The 14,214-nt window shown below is 61.6% G+C and overlaps 7 protein-coding genes across 7 annotated transcripts; 2 read left to right on the top strand and 5 right to left on the bottom strand.

Annotated features, from left to right (window-relative positions):
- Positions 1–382: 382 nt before the first annotated feature.
- Positions 383–3,226, top strand: RHTO_01683 (phenol 2-monooxygenase; the record flags this gene model as incomplete). The annotated part of the gene is made up of 11 exons (XM_016415364.1): positions 383–435; positions 621–765; positions 833–923; positions 985–1,072; positions 1,134–1,502; positions 1,575–1,825; positions 1,893–1,989; positions 2,050–2,538; positions 2,599–2,779; positions 2,844–2,906; positions 2,969–3,226. The coding sequence occupies 11 exons, from the start codon at positions 383–385 to the stop codon at positions 3,224–3,226; spliced, it is 2,085 nt and encodes a 694-aa protein (XP_016272742.1).
- A 148-nt stretch (positions 3,227–3,374) lies between these two features.
- RHTO_01682 (protein of exodeoxyribonuclease iii family) lies at positions 3,375–4,775 on the bottom strand (the record flags this gene model as incomplete). Its single annotated transcript, XM_016415363.1, has 8 exons — positions 3,375–3,473; positions 3,532–3,596; positions 3,651–3,682; positions 3,737–3,962; positions 4,019–4,177; positions 4,234–4,417; positions 4,474–4,530; positions 4,590–4,775. 8 exons carry the CDS (start codon positions 4,773–4,775, stop codon positions 3,375–3,377), a joined length of 1,008 nt encoding a protein of 335 aa, XP_016272741.1.
- Positions 4,776–4,986: 211 nt separating this feature from the next.
- On the top strand, positions 4,987–5,897 carry RHTO_01681 (ER membrane DUF1077 domain protein; the record flags this gene model as incomplete). The annotated part of the gene is made up of 5 exons (XM_016415362.1): positions 4,987–5,021; positions 5,089–5,149; positions 5,209–5,326; positions 5,451–5,555; positions 5,620–5,897. The coding sequence occupies 5 exons, from the start codon at positions 4,987–4,989 to the stop codon at positions 5,895–5,897; spliced, it is 597 nt and encodes a 198-aa protein (XP_016272740.1).
- A 218-nt stretch (positions 5,898–6,115) lies between these two features.
- Positions 6,116–8,119, bottom strand: RHTO_01680 (ammonium transmembrane transporter; the record flags this gene model as incomplete). The annotated part of the gene is made up of 9 exons (XM_016415361.1): positions 6,116–6,316; positions 6,376–6,788; positions 6,847–6,908; positions 6,976–7,250; positions 7,312–7,452; positions 7,508–7,699; positions 7,762–7,826; positions 7,891–7,968; positions 8,038–8,119. The coding sequence occupies 9 exons, from the start codon at positions 8,117–8,119 to the stop codon at positions 6,116–6,118; spliced, it is 1,509 nt and encodes a 502-aa protein (XP_016272739.1).
- A 1,000-nt stretch (positions 8,120–9,119) lies between these two features.
- RHTO_01679 (inositolphosphorylceramide synthase) lies at positions 9,120–10,762 on the bottom strand (the record flags this gene model as incomplete). The annotated part of the gene is made up of 4 exons (XM_016415360.1): positions 9,120–9,521; positions 9,609–9,838; positions 9,896–10,346; positions 10,610–10,762. The coding sequence occupies 4 exons, from the start codon at positions 10,760–10,762 to the stop codon at positions 9,120–9,122; spliced, it is 1,236 nt and encodes a 411-aa protein (XP_016272738.1).
- Positions 10,763–11,248: 486 nt separating this feature from the next.
- On the bottom strand, positions 11,249–12,504 carry RHTO_01678 (uncharacterized protein; the record flags this gene model as incomplete). The annotated part of the gene is made up of 3 exons (XM_016415359.1): positions 11,249–11,254; positions 11,408–12,332; positions 12,434–12,504. The coding sequence occupies 3 exons, from the start codon at positions 12,502–12,504 to the stop codon at positions 11,249–11,251; spliced, it is 1,002 nt and encodes a 333-aa protein (XP_016272737.1).
- A 192-nt stretch (positions 12,505–12,696) lies between these two features.
- On the bottom strand, positions 12,697–14,204 carry RHTO_01677 (Memo-related protein; the record flags this gene model as incomplete). Its single annotated transcript, XM_016415358.1, has 8 exons — positions 12,697–13,252; positions 13,309–13,332; positions 13,390–13,407; positions 13,493–13,562; positions 13,642–13,754; positions 13,845–13,913; positions 13,981–14,092; positions 14,156–14,204. 8 exons carry the CDS (start codon positions 14,202–14,204, stop codon positions 12,697–12,699), a joined length of 1,011 nt encoding a protein of 336 aa, XP_016272736.1.
- Positions 14,205–14,214: the final 10 nt, after the last annotated feature.

Here is a 14,214-nt window from a genome sequence, read left to right as displayed (position 1 = left end):
CTGCTGGTGCTCGACGGCGCGTTGGACGCGCTGGCGGAACAACTTCGTTGCGGCCGGCGATCGATCTCCTGAATCCCCTCGGATTCGGCACCGGACGAGCCATCGCGAGGGGGATTACACTTGATTACAATTGGCTTTGTATTGCTTTCGTAGTCCTCGATGTATGCGGAAAGGAAAGCCGCTCCGGTAGAACTTTGCGCTGCCGTCCGCCCCCACTCAGTACAAGATCCGCTCGCCTCGACGCCGCTTCTCTCGTCGTTCTGCACTTTCCTACGCTCTGCTTTCGTCGCTGTGACCCGCTCTACCCAGCCCACGCACCAGCACAGAGCCCGCTTGACTTCTCCCGCTCTCCCTCCACTTCCTCATCTCCGAACCGAACGCAATGGCTGCCACCGAGGCTTCCAAGGCTGAGATCCGCCCCGAGAAGGAGTACGAGTGAGTCTGCATTCCCTACAACCCTTTTCAACCTTGAGGAGCACGAGGAGGAGGAGCGGAATCCGACGTCGTCGCCTCGCTTTTCGTCTCGTGATCCTCTGCTGCGTCGATGGGAAGCGTCCGGGGTCGAAAAACAGCACACATCGCTATCTTAGTAACTGACCATCGTCTTCTTCGTCTCGCAGTGTCATCATCGTTGGCGCCGGGCCTGCGGGTTGCATGGCCGACCTCTGCCTCACGACCTACGGTTTCAAGGTTCTCCACGTCGACAATCGTCCCAAGACTACCGAGGCTGGCCGCGCTGACGGTATTCAGCCCCGAACGCTCGAGGTGCGATGGCGCTCAAGCGCGTCTGGTGCTTTACTCGAGCAGAACCTGATCCTTTGCTGCTCGACAGGTCCTCCGCAACATTGGCGCTGTCCCCTACGAGGAGGGCAAGGCCGGTCTCGCCAAGCGCATGATCAACCAGGGCGTCCGCGTCCAGGAGGGTGCGCAACTTCCTCTCGCTCGATTCTCTGATCCTTAGATTGACATCCTGTCGCTCTGCAGTCTCCTTCTGGGACCCTACCGAGACCGAGAAGCTCGCCCGTACCTCCCGCGCTCCTTCCTGCCCCGACTTCATCGATGTCGTCGACAAGTGCGCCTCCTGCCACTCGTATTCCTGAGCGCAACCCGTCCTGACTTCTTCCACCCTGCAGCTACACCCTCCTCCTCCACCAGGGCCTCATTGAGCGCTCTTTCCTCGACGAGATCGAGGCCCGCCGCGCCCTCCTCCCCGCCAACAAGAAGGCGCCCGCCCCTCACGGCAACGTCTTCCGCCCCTACGAGTTCGAGACCTGCTCGACCGACGAGTCGCAGGAGTACCCCGTCTCGGCCACCTTCCACCACGGCGAGACGAACGAGCAGTTCACCGTTCGTGCAAAGTACCTCCTCGGTGTCGACGGCGCCAAGTCGCTCGTTCGCCGTGCCATCTCGGGCGGACAGGTCGGTGACGGCGAGTGGCAGGGCAAGATTCGCATGCTCGGCGACGCGTCCGACATCATCTGGGGTGTTATGGACGTCGAGGCGTGAGTTCTTCCTCTGGCCTTCCCAACTGTGCTTTTCTTCGGCGAACTGACCCATCCGCTCCCCTCTCACAGCAAGACCGACTTCCCCGACATCATGTCCAAGTGCCTCATCCACTCTCGCTCAGACGGCTCAATCATGGTCATCCCCCGCGAAGCCGGCCTCGTCCGCCTCTACGTCCAGCTCCAGGCTGAGGCTGGCCCCGACGGCAAGCAGAAGCACTACGGCCGCGACGCGACTGAGGATATCTGCAAGTCCCGCGCGCGCAAGATTTTCGAGCCCTTCCAGCTCGAGTTTGGCAAGACTGCTTGGTTCTCCGTTTACCGTGAGTCGCGCTGCCGCTTCTAGCCATCTCGCTCTGATGCTGACTTCATGACACGCTCAACCTGCAGAGATTGGCCAGCGCATCGCCTCGAACTACACCCTCGACCACCGCGTCTTCCTCGGCGGCGACGCTACCCACACCCACTCGCCCAAGGCCGGTCAAGGGTGCGTCTGCCTCTGGCTTCACTCCTGAGCAACTCAAGCTGACGATGACCTGTTCCGCAGCATGAACATCTCGATGCTCGATATGTACTCGCTTGCGTGGAAGCTCAACATGGTCGAGAAGGGCGTCGCGAGCCGCGACATCCTCCTCCCGACCTACGAGCAGGAGCGCAAGAGCGTCGCCGAGGAGCTCCTCAAGTTCGACAAGGCCTACTCGACACTCTTCTCCGGCCGCTCGCCCAAGTCGGACCAGCTCACCGCCGACGCGACCAAGGCCAAGGCTCGCGGCGCTGTCGACCCCGAGCTCTTCATCGAGACGTTCAAGAAGAACGCTTTCTTCACCTCGGGATGCGGCGCCATCTACTTCGCCAACCAGCTCAACGCCCTCCCCGACTCGGAGCTTGTCAAGAACTACCCGAAGAAGGGCGTCTTCAACCCCGAGGGCAGCAACCTCACCGCCGGCCAGCGCCTCCTCCCCGGCAAGGTCACTCGCGCCATCGACGCCAACCAGGTCCGCATCCAGCAGGAGGTCAAGATGAATGGCGCCTTCCGGTGCGTTGCTACTGGCCGTCGTCTCTCCTCGATCCTTTGCTGACACTCGTGCATAACCAGCATCCACGTCCTCGCCGGCGACTACGACAAGTCCAAGTCGAAGCTCGCCTCCTTCGACAAGTTCCTCGACTCGTCCTCCTCCTTCTTCAACATGTACCGCCCCAAGAATGGCGTCTCGTCGTCGATCGTCTTCAACACCCACGAGACACGACACATCGAGCCTGAGCGCGGTTCTCGCGAGGTACGCTTGCTTTCGCGGCATCACTTCGCAGCTCAGTTGCTGACTTCGGCTCCCCCCTCCGCAGCCCAACTACAACCCCTTCTTCGACTTCCTCTACATCTTCGCGACGCCGCACACCGAGTGGGACGTGAGTCGCAGCTCCTCGCCCATTTTGCCCGCGACTCCTGCTGATCCGTCTCGCATGACCAGATCGAGGCTCTTCCCTACAACGCACGCATCTACCGCGAGCACATCTACTCGGACGACATCTACGACCGCCGCGTCGGCAAGGACGCCAAGGCTGCCCTTCACGCCAAGTACGGCATCTCGACCGACAAGGGTGGCATCGTCGTTGTCCGCCCTGACGGCTACGTCGGTGCGGTCGTCAGCTTCGACCAGGACGGCTTCGAGGCGCTCAACGCGTACTTTGCCGGGTTCATGTCGGGCTCGCAGCGCGCGAGCCTGTAAGCGTCGTCGCACTTCCGCTCTCTCCCCCCTCTCTTATCAGTTCATAGTATCAGCAGCATCTCGCAGGCTTCCTCTTTCGTCTCTCGCATCGTTGTAACTTTAGCGATCAGTTCTCAGCCATCCGCGACTACTCGAGAGGCTTAAATGTCTACAGCTCCTCCATCTCGAGGCTGAGCCAAACGGGCCAGTGATCTGACAGCGCACCCTTTCCGACGCTGTCCTTCGGTGGCCAGAACTGCCTCTTGACCTGCGGAAACTGGAGTAAGCTCGAAGCGAGGCGAGGAGGACCAGGACGTCAAGCCCACCTCTTGCCGGATCTCGCACTTGCGGACGTTGTGCAGGAAGCGCTCGGAGACAATGAAGCCGTCCACTGCAAGCAAGAAGCGTCAGCCGCTTCCAAAGGAGGTCAGGGGAGAGAACGCACGACGCCAGCCTCCGACCTTCTTGCTCGAGTGCCTGGTGATGCAGCGGGTCAGCTCCGTCAAGCGTCAAAACAGAGAACTAACGCACGTATACTGCCGCCATTTCTCGCCCTTGATCAAGCGCCACACGTCCACGAACTTCGGACCAGGCCGTCTCGGGTTCTCAAGCCATGGCTGATCGCCCAACAGTCGCTCGTGCGCATCGCGCTCGAATTGACTCGTTCCTGAGTACTTGCCGAACACCTGCGCTCCCCACTGCAAATCGTTCGACTCGGTTGTGTCGGGCGTGATCGTTCGAATCACGTTGAAGTCGCCTGCGAAACAGGGAGCGTGAGCTACGGCGGCACGAGAAGCGCGAGGCGGCACGCATCTGTCCAGATGACCGGCTTTTTCGCGTCGAGGCTGCGGATGTACGGCTCGAAGTCGGCCGCCCAGTCTTTTCGCTTGTCGAGGCTTTTGAACTCGGCGCCAGCGTTCACGACGTAGGTGGCAAGCAGAAAACACTCTTTGAACTCGAGCGTAATTGCGCCTGTGCCGTTCACAGGATCAGCTCGGCGAAAAGCGAGACGAACACGCAAGACTCACGAGCGCGCGCATCCTCCGGATCGTACTTCTTGCCTTCGGGAAAGCCGTAGACAGGTGGAGCGAGAGGCTCGAGCTTGCTGACAACGGCGACCCTGTGCGACCAGTACCGGTACGGATATCGCGCTCGGAGAAACTCAAAGTTCGGATGCGACTCGAAGACAGCCTCGGCGTCCTTCTCGTTGACCTGAAGGCTTTCCCGTCAACAAGGGCACGCGTCAAATGAATAGAAAGAGGTCGCACCTCGGTGATGGCAAGGATGTGCGGATCCTCTGCCTCGACATACAAGCGGAAACCGAACTGCGGCGAGAGGAACAGGATGTCAGCAGACTCCGACGTCGGCGATGGAGGAGACGCACATTCCACTTCTCGGCGTTGCACGACTCGAGGCCGGCGACATTCCATGTCGAGATCTGGATGGTGTCCTTCGGTTCTCGGTAGAAGAAGAGAGGGTTGCCAGGCAGAGGGTCGACGCGGGAGCGCTTCGGCGGACGCTGTGCGGCTTCGGAAGGAGGTTCAGGTCGTTTCTTCGACTCGGCAGGCATGGTCGAGGAAGCGGAGAGCAGTCGGCAGCCTGGATGAGGAAGGGAGGAGTGGGAAATCCAGGACGGGGAGCGGCGCGAGCAGTCGTAGCCGATACAGCAGACTCGAGCACTACGTCTAGCAGGCGGTACGAGCTCGAAGAGCGGGAGCGAGGGTGAAGTCGCGGACGAACCTGCTGCTGGACTCTGCCAGCAAAACCCTCTCCCCGCCAGGATGGATCGCTGGACTCTAGACTACACTGCTACACTGTGCGCACATGCTGATACCCTCGCCCACGTCGTCCGCCGTGCTGACACCCCGTCGCTCCCCCACCAGGACCTCGAAGACGGTCAAGGTCGCGGATCCGCCTGGCTTTGCGCCTGCACTGGCAGTCAAGGTGCGAAGGAGGTTTCTTGAGCTGCGCTGTGCCTGCTGACCGAGTCTCGCCGCTCGCAGCCGTCTACGAAGAACGCTACATCCCTCATCAAGCCAAGTCCCGTCGACCTCGACGCGTTGCGGCAGCAGAAGGCGTGGGAGCTCGCGTTTGCGCCAGCAAAGAATGTGCCGATGCAGGGTGTGTCCAGCCGACTTCGCTGCTGCGGGCGCTCGCTGACCTCGAACTTCCCCTCCACACCTTCTTCTCGCTCGACTCCCTTCGCAATCCACGCTCTCCTCCAATCGCCTTGTTGCCGCGGTAGCCTTCATGATGTACATGACCGGCGGCGGCATCCAGATCTTCAGCATCATGAGCGTGTGGTTCCTCTTCAAGCAGGCGTTTGGCGGCATGATGGGCGTCCAGCAGGGTCAGTCTCGCCTTCATATGTTCCCTCACTAAGTCGACGTGAAGCTCACTCCATTCCTGCGCAGTCTTCGCACCGTTCGATGCGGCGGTCAAAGCCAAGGCGGCGCACAGCAAAGCGGATCCGCCGTCCTTCCTCTTTCAAAAAGTCGTCTACGTCCTCTGCCAGTTCGCCCTCGTCGCCGTCGGACTCTGGAAGTGCCGCTCGATGGGCATCCTACCCGACTCGGCGGCGGACTGGGCACCCTTGCTCGGAAGACCCGTTGCTCCACCCGTCCAACCGCTTGGCATCCGCATCGAGCCGCTGACGCCTGGCGCGGCCGGCCAACCTCATGTAGAGCTGTAGAGTCCACCGTAGACCTTCTCGCTGTTGTAAGATCACGTTCAAGCCAGAGTCGAGACTGCTCCGCGGTGAGTTCTGCTCTCGCTGCCCTTGCTCTGCGGCGAGCGCCTTGGCAACAAACGACACTGCCAATGCAGGGAGACAACTCTAAAGCGATTAAAACCGAGGGAAGAAACGAAGACCTAGACACAAGGGAAAGCGGAGAAGGTTGCTGGAGGCGATCAGACCGCAGCGTGCTCAGTCGTGGCAGGAGCAGGCGCCGCTGCTCCCTCGCGTGCCGAAGTCTCGGTGACTGCCGCGGCGGGGGTGTGGTGCGCGGTCTTCTCGCTCGAGTAGTGCGAGGGAGTGCGCGAGAGGTCCTTCTCCGAGTACAGCGGGCCGTCCTCGAGGTCTCGGCGGATCGAGACGTAATCGTAGCCGTGCTGTGCGAGGAAGCGAGTCAGCGCAAGGTCTAGTGGAAAGGAAGCGAGAGGGGGCTCACCTCGCCAGTCTGCGACTCGTCCATGCCGATGATCTCGTCGTCCTCCGAGCAGCGGACCTTGAAGCCGGGGATGTGGTCGACGATAAAGATGAGGATGTAGGTCATGACAGCGGTGTAGGCGAGGATCGAGGTTGCCGAAGCGAGTTGCCAGCCAAGCTGGACGTAGTGGTGGTTGATCCACCCTCCGGGAATCGCCGTGTATCCGTCGAACTCGACAACGCGAGAGTCGGCGAAGAGACCGGTGAGGACACTGCCGACGTAGCCGCCGACGGCGTGAAGAGCGAAACCATCGACTGCATCGTCGATCTTGAGGAGGACCTTGAGGCCCGTCGCGAAGTTGGCCGCAATGGCGGCGACAGCACCAATAGCGAGAGAGGCGGGGGTGCCCACAAATCCTGCCGCAGGGGTGATGCCTGTCCAGAGAGTGTGTGAGCGCAAGGCGAATCGAGAAGGTCCGGATGCGAAACTCACCGACGAGACCGGCGAGGATGCCAGAGCAGAGGGAGACGGCCGACCACTTGCGAGTGTAGATGCTGCGGTAGCAAAGAGTGCGGTCAGTACAAGCTGCCAGAAGAAACCCGGGCAGCAAGGAGAACGCACAAATCCATGATCATCCAGGTCATTCCGCCCATAGCGGCAGCGACGTTGGTGACGATCGAAGCCTGAACCGAGCGAAGGTTCATGGCGACCTCAGAACCGCCGTTGAAGCCGAACCATCCGAACCAGATGAGGGTCGTGCCGAGGATAACGTGCGAGACCGAGTGAGGGCGGTAGGCGAGCTTGGCGGTACCGTACCCGCGACGACGGCCGAGGTAGAAGGACCAAACGAGCGATGCGGTGCCGGAGGTGATGTGGACAGGTCCTCCGCCGGCGAACTGTAAGGATGGATCTGGTCAGTTTCGTCGCAAAGTTGGCGGGACGAGCGAGGAGACTCACGTCAAGGACGCCATTGATGTAGCCCCATCCAGTCGGGTTCCAGGTCCAGCACGCGACCGGGTTGTAGACGATGGTCGCCCAGAGGAAGCTGACGACGAGGACGGGGAGAAGGCGAGCGCGCTCGGCGACACCTCCGACGGCCTGCACAACGCAATGGTCAGCATGTGACAATTAAGAGGATACTGACAGCACTCACAATCACGGGAGTGAGGGCGGCGAACATGGACTGGTAGAAGGCGAAGAGGAGGGCGGGGATCTTGCTCGAGCCCTGCGACGGCGCGTCGAGGACGTTCATGAGGCCGAAGTGACGGAGGTCGCCGATGAACTTGGAACCAGTCTCGGAGAAGGCGAGGGAGTAGCCCCAGAAGAACCACTCGATCGTGATGAGCTGCAGGAGGAGAGAAGGTCAGTTTGCCGGGTTCGCACGCTTATCGGCGAGAGCGGACGCACCGAGTAGACCGCCATCGCCAAGAAGAGCATCGAGAGCGCATTCTTTCGTCGCAGGAGACCCGAGTCTGCGACAGAGAGGTCGTAAGTCTCCAGTCCAGGCGAAAAGACGGGACGGCAAGGAGGACGGACAGAGGAAGCCAACGCCGGGCGCCATGATCATGACGAGACACGCAGCGACGAGGATCCACGCCATGTCGCCGGTGCTGTCTGCAGAGCGGGACGCGAGAAGGTCAGTATCGGGCGATCTCGCCTCGAGATAACGGCGTCGAGACGCACAAGTCGCGACGCCAGCAGTGCCCGCTGATGGGTCCCATGTCGCGACGAGCGAGCCGTCCGGTGTGTAGGTGACGTTGGGCATGGTTTAGCCGCACTGCGAGCGAGGAGCGAGGGAGAGAAGCGGGTTGTTAGCGGAAGATAAGGGCGCGCGCCTCGAAGGGGAAGGCGGGCGAGGCGAGCTGCACTCACGAGAGGGGTTCTTTTGTCGGGTGTCTCGAGAGTAGGAGAAGGAAGATGCAGTCGCAAAGCAGGGTCCCAGGAGGCGCACGGAGGTGAGGAGAGGAGGAAGAGAAGAGGAGCGAGTGTCGCTGCAAGGCAAGGTCCAATCGGCAGCCTTGGCCCACGCTCCAACCGCCGAATCGCCCGCTCGAAAAGATTTGTCCCTCCCCCGATAAGGGCTCGCGTCGAATCGGCAGCGTCGTCCTCGGTGCCATGCCTTCCCTCCGCGAGTTTCGGCTCGAACCATTCCGCCGCAATGGACGCAGGCTAGCGCCGTCGCCATGCAGAGACCGCAGCGGCGCTAGGCAAGCTTGGCCAGTCAAAGAAGAGTAAGTTAGCTCCCGGTTTTGCAGCGAAACAGAACAGCGGAAAACATCCTGAGAAGCTCTTCCGTCCTGCCGTGATTCTCCTTCTGCGGGCCCTGAAACGAACGCCCTCAATTGTACAATCGGTCGCGCATTCGCCCGGATCGGCACGCATGCGAGCGGTCCCGCTCGAATCACCCTCTCCTTCCTTTGCTCCCTCCGCTCCGCAGGATGAATCGCCGTTCGCGCTGCCGGCGCGGTCATAAGCAATCATGCGTGCCATCAGAGCATCAGAGGACGACGTGGGAGATCCGGCGAACATGAAGAGCGGATGGAAGAGGGCGAGAGTCGGGGAGACCGTCGTCGGGTACTCGGGTGCAAGCAGGTCCGCGGACTCGTGCATCGTCCGCTCTCCCTCGTCCAGACGCTCGCAAGCGACGTCACAGTAAGCCCAATGCCAGTGCGATTGCGATCTATGCGCGAGAGGTATGGGGAAGGAACGAGTAAGCGCAGGAGAGAGAGGAGAGAAATAAGTCACGGAGCCCCCCGACTGCGCCCTCAATCCCGCCGTGGTGTCCGCGCCGCCGCGCTCATATCACCCTTGAGCGGCACATCAAAGCTATCCCGCACCGGTGCCGCGCCCGCCTCCCCACCAAACAACCTCGCCTCCTCCGCCAAATCGTCTTCCTCGCTCGCACCGGCATCGTCCGACTCCCACCCTCCATACCCATTCGCATGCCCATTCGATGCCTTCCCAGCCGCCGTGTGCGCGAACGTCCGTGGTAGACCGGACTCTTCGTCGAGCGGGATGGCGGAGGACGAGGCGCGCGCGCGGTAGGGCGCGACGGGCGTCGTAGGGTGTCGAAGCTCGTCGGGCATCTTGCTGAGGTAGTAGTAGAAGAAGGCGCAGGTGAGAGAGCCGCCGGCGACGAGGTCGATCAGGTAGTGGTGCGTGAGATACTGGGAGGAGAATCGTGTCAGTCCTGGAGAACAAGCTGCTAACGCCGGAACGCGACTTGCCATCGTGCTCCAATACAAGACAAACACGTATAGCCAGTAAAACGGCCTCCCTTTGGGGAAGAAGTGGCTCAAGAAGAGCGCCTCCATCGTCGAGCAGCCAGCGTGCAAACTCGGGAAGGCGCCGAAGGGCACTGGAGCACCTGAGAAGGTCGTCTCGTAGCCGTGTCCACCGAAGAGGGCGTCAATGCGCGCAAGACCGCCGGGCGAGCCGCGCATGTTGTAGTTGGCGGGGACGAGGCCTTCGCGAAGTTCGTACCCTGCAAGACCGAACGAGTCAGCAGAGTTTTCGAGACCTCCGCAATCCTCGTACGCACATGGAGGAGCGCAGGGAAAGACGATCTGGATGATGACGCCCGCGAGGTTCATGTATCCGAAGGCAGCAGCCCAAAACTTGACGGCGCCGGGCGGCGAAAAGACCCAAAGCAAGGCGGCGACGACAAAGGGCGCGACAAAGTGAATGACTCCATACGGGATCCACGCGAGAAAGTCGAGAGCCGGGTTCGTCCACCGCGTGAGGAGGTCCGAGATGTTGGCGCCGTAGAGGATCGACTCGAGTGTCGGGAGGACCGAGACCCAGATGTGTGGTCGGTACGACTTGGGGATGAATTGGGACGAGTAAAAGAGGAGGAGCCAGGAGAAGATGGGGGTTGCGGGGAGGAAGAATTGAGAGGTGAAGGGGATGAGGAGGGCGGTGGTGTAGGCCGCGACGAGAAAGAGCTTGAAGAAGACGGGTTGCGCCATCACTGTGAGTGATAGCAGGGCTAGCTGCATGATGGGCAGGAACTGTCAGCGCTGTGCCTCGTTTCGCTTTGCGAAGGAGAGGTCGTGGTTGCTGCAAGACGCTGCGCGACTTCCACCGTCTCGCAGGACCGCATATCATCTCCGCCTAGACTCCTTTTCCTCCTCGTACGAAGGGAACTCCATTCGCCAGCCCCGCAGGAAGCGAAACCCCGCTCCTCTCCTCGCCAAGACCCGCCCCCTTCCCTTTTCAACCCGTACAAGCTCGAAAGAGAGGAACCAAAACGCACCGCCAGATCCACCGCATACTCCCAATCCCTGCTCCACTTCCACCCATACCTTCGGACCCGCTTGAGCGACACCTGGACGTCAAAGCTGATCTCGAGGCGGGAAATGGCTCCGAGGAGGGGATCGCGTATTGCTGAGGGGAGGTAGAGCCGCATCTTCGCCTCTCAGGGTGTCGCTCGCCGCCCTCGAGTGGGTGGTGACGAGGTACGGTGTTGTTGAGCCGTGAGGATGAGCGAAGTGGTGGGAGGAGGGGAATCGCGTATGGCGCGACTTGGGTGGCCCAGGTGGGCTCTACAGCAGCTGTGTGTGCTACTCAGAGCGCGTTCAGGCGAGCAGAGCGTGTCGGTTGCGATGAGCACTTCGACGACTGCTCTCGGCGAAGGAGGGCTCGAGCCGTCTCGCGACCTTCGATAAATCTGGCGAGGCTGCCAGTAATCCTACGAAGGAGTACGGAGTAGGCTACCGCAAAGACCGAGGCGGACAAGCGAGCGGAAAGCAGAGTCGCTCGGAACTGGATGAGCGTTTCCTCACAAACCTCGCTGGGAGGCAGACTATGCTTTGCAGCCGCTAGAATGTACAATGTGCACTACTTTATTTCTTGATGGTAGTTCGGGACAAGCGTGGGTGCGGGCGAAGGTCGTTCAAGCCTGCGAAGCGGAGGAAAGGGTTAGCGACTCGTTCTGCGACAACATTCCAGAGAGTAGTTGAAGGCGACTCGCCGACTCCATCTGTAAGGCGGCGGAACGAGGACCCAGTCAGCGAGACACGGGAAGAGGGCGAGAGATGGAACGCAGGCGCACCGAACGGCGAGTCGCCTCCTCGTCGGGGAGGTCCTCGATCTTCTCCTTCGGCTGACCGGCGGGACTCACGCTCGAGGTACCGTCTCCACCCTTCTTCGACTTGCCGGCCTTCTTCTTGTCGGGCAAGGGGTCCTTCTTCGTCCGGTCGGCGTGGACCGTCTCCTCGCTCATCGACGGGTTCTCCAAGTGGTCGTGTCCCGATTTGCCCGGGTGCTGGGCAGACTGCTCCTCGACCGGCTTCGAGCCCTCGTTCGATGTTGCGCCCGTGCGGCGGACGGCAGACGAGTGGTAAGAGCGCTTCTGGCCGGTCAAGGTCGACGCGGCGTCCTTGACGGCGTTGGCGGCCTTGCTCGCGGCGTCCTTGACCTGCTCAGCGGCGGACGACGCAGCGCCAGCGGCACCTGCAGCCGACGGGCCCTTCTTGAGGGGGTCGGCGGCGTCGCGGTCGGCGTGGACAATCTCCTCGCTGAGGGAGGGGTTCTCGAGGTGCTCGATATCAGACTTGCCCGGGTGCTGGGCACTCTGGTGCTCGATCCCGACCGACCCCTCGTTCTTGGTCCCGTCGCGCCTGACAGCGCTCGAGTGGTATCCGCGCGCTCCGCCCGGCTTGAGCGGGTTCGCTCCCGCCTTGGCGTTGAGCGAGTCGCTCGCGGTCGAAGGCTGGCCGCGCGAGTGCGCGGCGACGCTCTCGTCGCCGGCCTTGTTCGGGTGCGCCGGGTCAGCCTGGTCGTTGACGGCCGACGAGGCAGAGGTGTTGGTCGTCTGGGCGGTCTTGTTGAGGGTGGGCTGCTGCGCGCCCTCCTCTGCGTCGACGGGGAGAGACTTGCCGCGGTCGGTGCCCATCGACGATTCGGACGTCGTCGGAGGGAGACCGGTGTCGGCGAGGAAGCGGGGCGAGGAGTGGAAGAGGCGCTGGGCGGCAAAGCTGTGTGCAACAAGGTGAATCAGCATTCCTGCGTCTCCCGTCTTACCCTGCCATCCCTCGAACGATGCCAGACGGCGCAGGGACTCGGGTCAGAGACTGACGGAGCGGGAGCCTGGCGGGCAGCGGTGCGCGCCGCGAGCTGGCGTGAGACGGTGAAGGCGATGTTGCGCATTGTGTGTAAGCGGTTGTTTGCGAGTGGTAGCAAACTGGCGAGAGCGAGAGAAAGAGACGAAGCGAGCGATCTGACGAGCGGAGCGCAATATGGACACACGCTCTGACCTTCCCAAAGTCGGATTCCCTCGCAATACAACGCTCTTTAACCATTAACGCATACTGTACTGCAGTTGACAGCGCGCAACACTCCCTACGACGAAGAGAGGGCAACGAAAGCGCTCGCATAGCTGACGCTCGAGTCGGCCAACCTCTTGACCCTGCTGCTCTGCTCATACCGCACCCACTCGCACCTCCACGCTCCCTCGGCGCCGTCCTCCTCGAGCGCCGCAACAGCCCCGAGCAACACCCCAATCGGGTGTCTCCCGCAAATCGTGTTGCGCGTCTGGCGCAAGTAGGCCGCAAACTCGTCGTGCGCCTGTCCCGCCTTCTTCGTCCGCCCGTCAAACGAGATCGCCTCCATCCCGAGCTTGTCGAGTTTCTCGATCCCCTGCCAGACTTCCCCGCCCGACGAGCCGACCACGGAGGAGAAGGTGCTGCTCGTGAGGGACGTGCCGAGCGTGAGGTCGTCCGTGTCGGGCGGGTGGAAGTGCGTGTACCGGAAGCGCGTGCCCCAGTGGCAGAAGTCGGACGAGATGACGAAGAGAGTCGATGGGTCCGAGAGATAGGGCGCGAGGAGGCGGCCGAAGGATTTCTCGGATGCGGTCGAGATCGAGCCGACGAGGATGGGGACGATGCGGATGTCCCGGCTGCAGCACAAGGAGATCAGCAAGCTTTTGTACTCTCGTCGAGGAGAGTAGCGCACCCTTCGAAGACCTTGCGGATGTACCTGCAGAGAATGGCGAGTAAGCCGCCGATCGTCAGGAGGCGAAAGAGCTGCGCTCACGGGAGATGCATCTCGATGCTGTGAGAAAACGATGCACACGCCCATAAATACGTCTGTCCGAGGCCAGCTAGACGGCGGCTGATGGCTGGACCCGCCGACTCACCTATGCTCCGCCTCATCCGTATCCTGGTCCATCAGCTCAAACTTGCCCGTCTTCTTCAACTCGTCAATAGCTGTAACGCCATCCCTTACAAGAATCAGCACTTGTTCACAGGCGCGAGTCGAAGCTGAGTAGAAGAGACGGCAGCGTACTGTCCAAGTCGAGCGGGAGCTGCCCGAAGGGCGTCTCGTAGGTCTTGCATTGGCTCAGCGCGCAGCCGTCGAGGTAGACGTGGTGTGACGGGCCGAGGACAAAGACGCGAGAGCTGAGGGAGGAAACCGAGTGTGAGACTCGTTTGAGGGCGCTCAGGCGAGCGAGCCGATAGCTGGCTCGCCTTCGCCCCGCCAAGACTCACATAGATTCGACGTCGATGCATTTGTACGCAAAGGCCGCCGCAGGACCCGAATACGAGTACCCAGCGTGTCTATCGCCTCGACCGGAGCCCAAATCAGCCTCTTTGCGCGACGTACGAGCTGGAGAACCCCACGCACGGCCCGATGATCGCCTTGCAGCCCTTGACAGGCGCTTCTCTCAGCCCGTCGCCTTCCTCCGGACTCGCAGTAGCGTCCAACCATCCGCTCAGCTGCTGGTCGAGCTGTTTTCCTGCGATCCGAGTCGTTCGCCCGTCAGCGGCGCGGAGAGACAAGGTGGAAGGGAGGACCGCACCGTTCGAGGAGTACCAGCTTCCTGCGTGGTCGGCGCGGCGTGATGACATGTCGCGGGAG

Source organism: Rhodotorula toruloides (assembly GCF_000320785.1).
Source record: "Rhodotorula toruloides NP11 unplaced genomic scaffold Scaffold14, whole genome shotgun sequence".
Classification (NCBI taxonomy): Eukaryota; Fungi; Basidiomycota; class Microbotryomycetes; order Sporidiobolales; family Sporidiobolaceae; genus Rhodotorula; species Rhodotorula toruloides.
The sequence above is the reverse complement of the archived record's forward strand: the minus strand, read 5'-3'. Positions and strand labels throughout refer to the sequence as shown.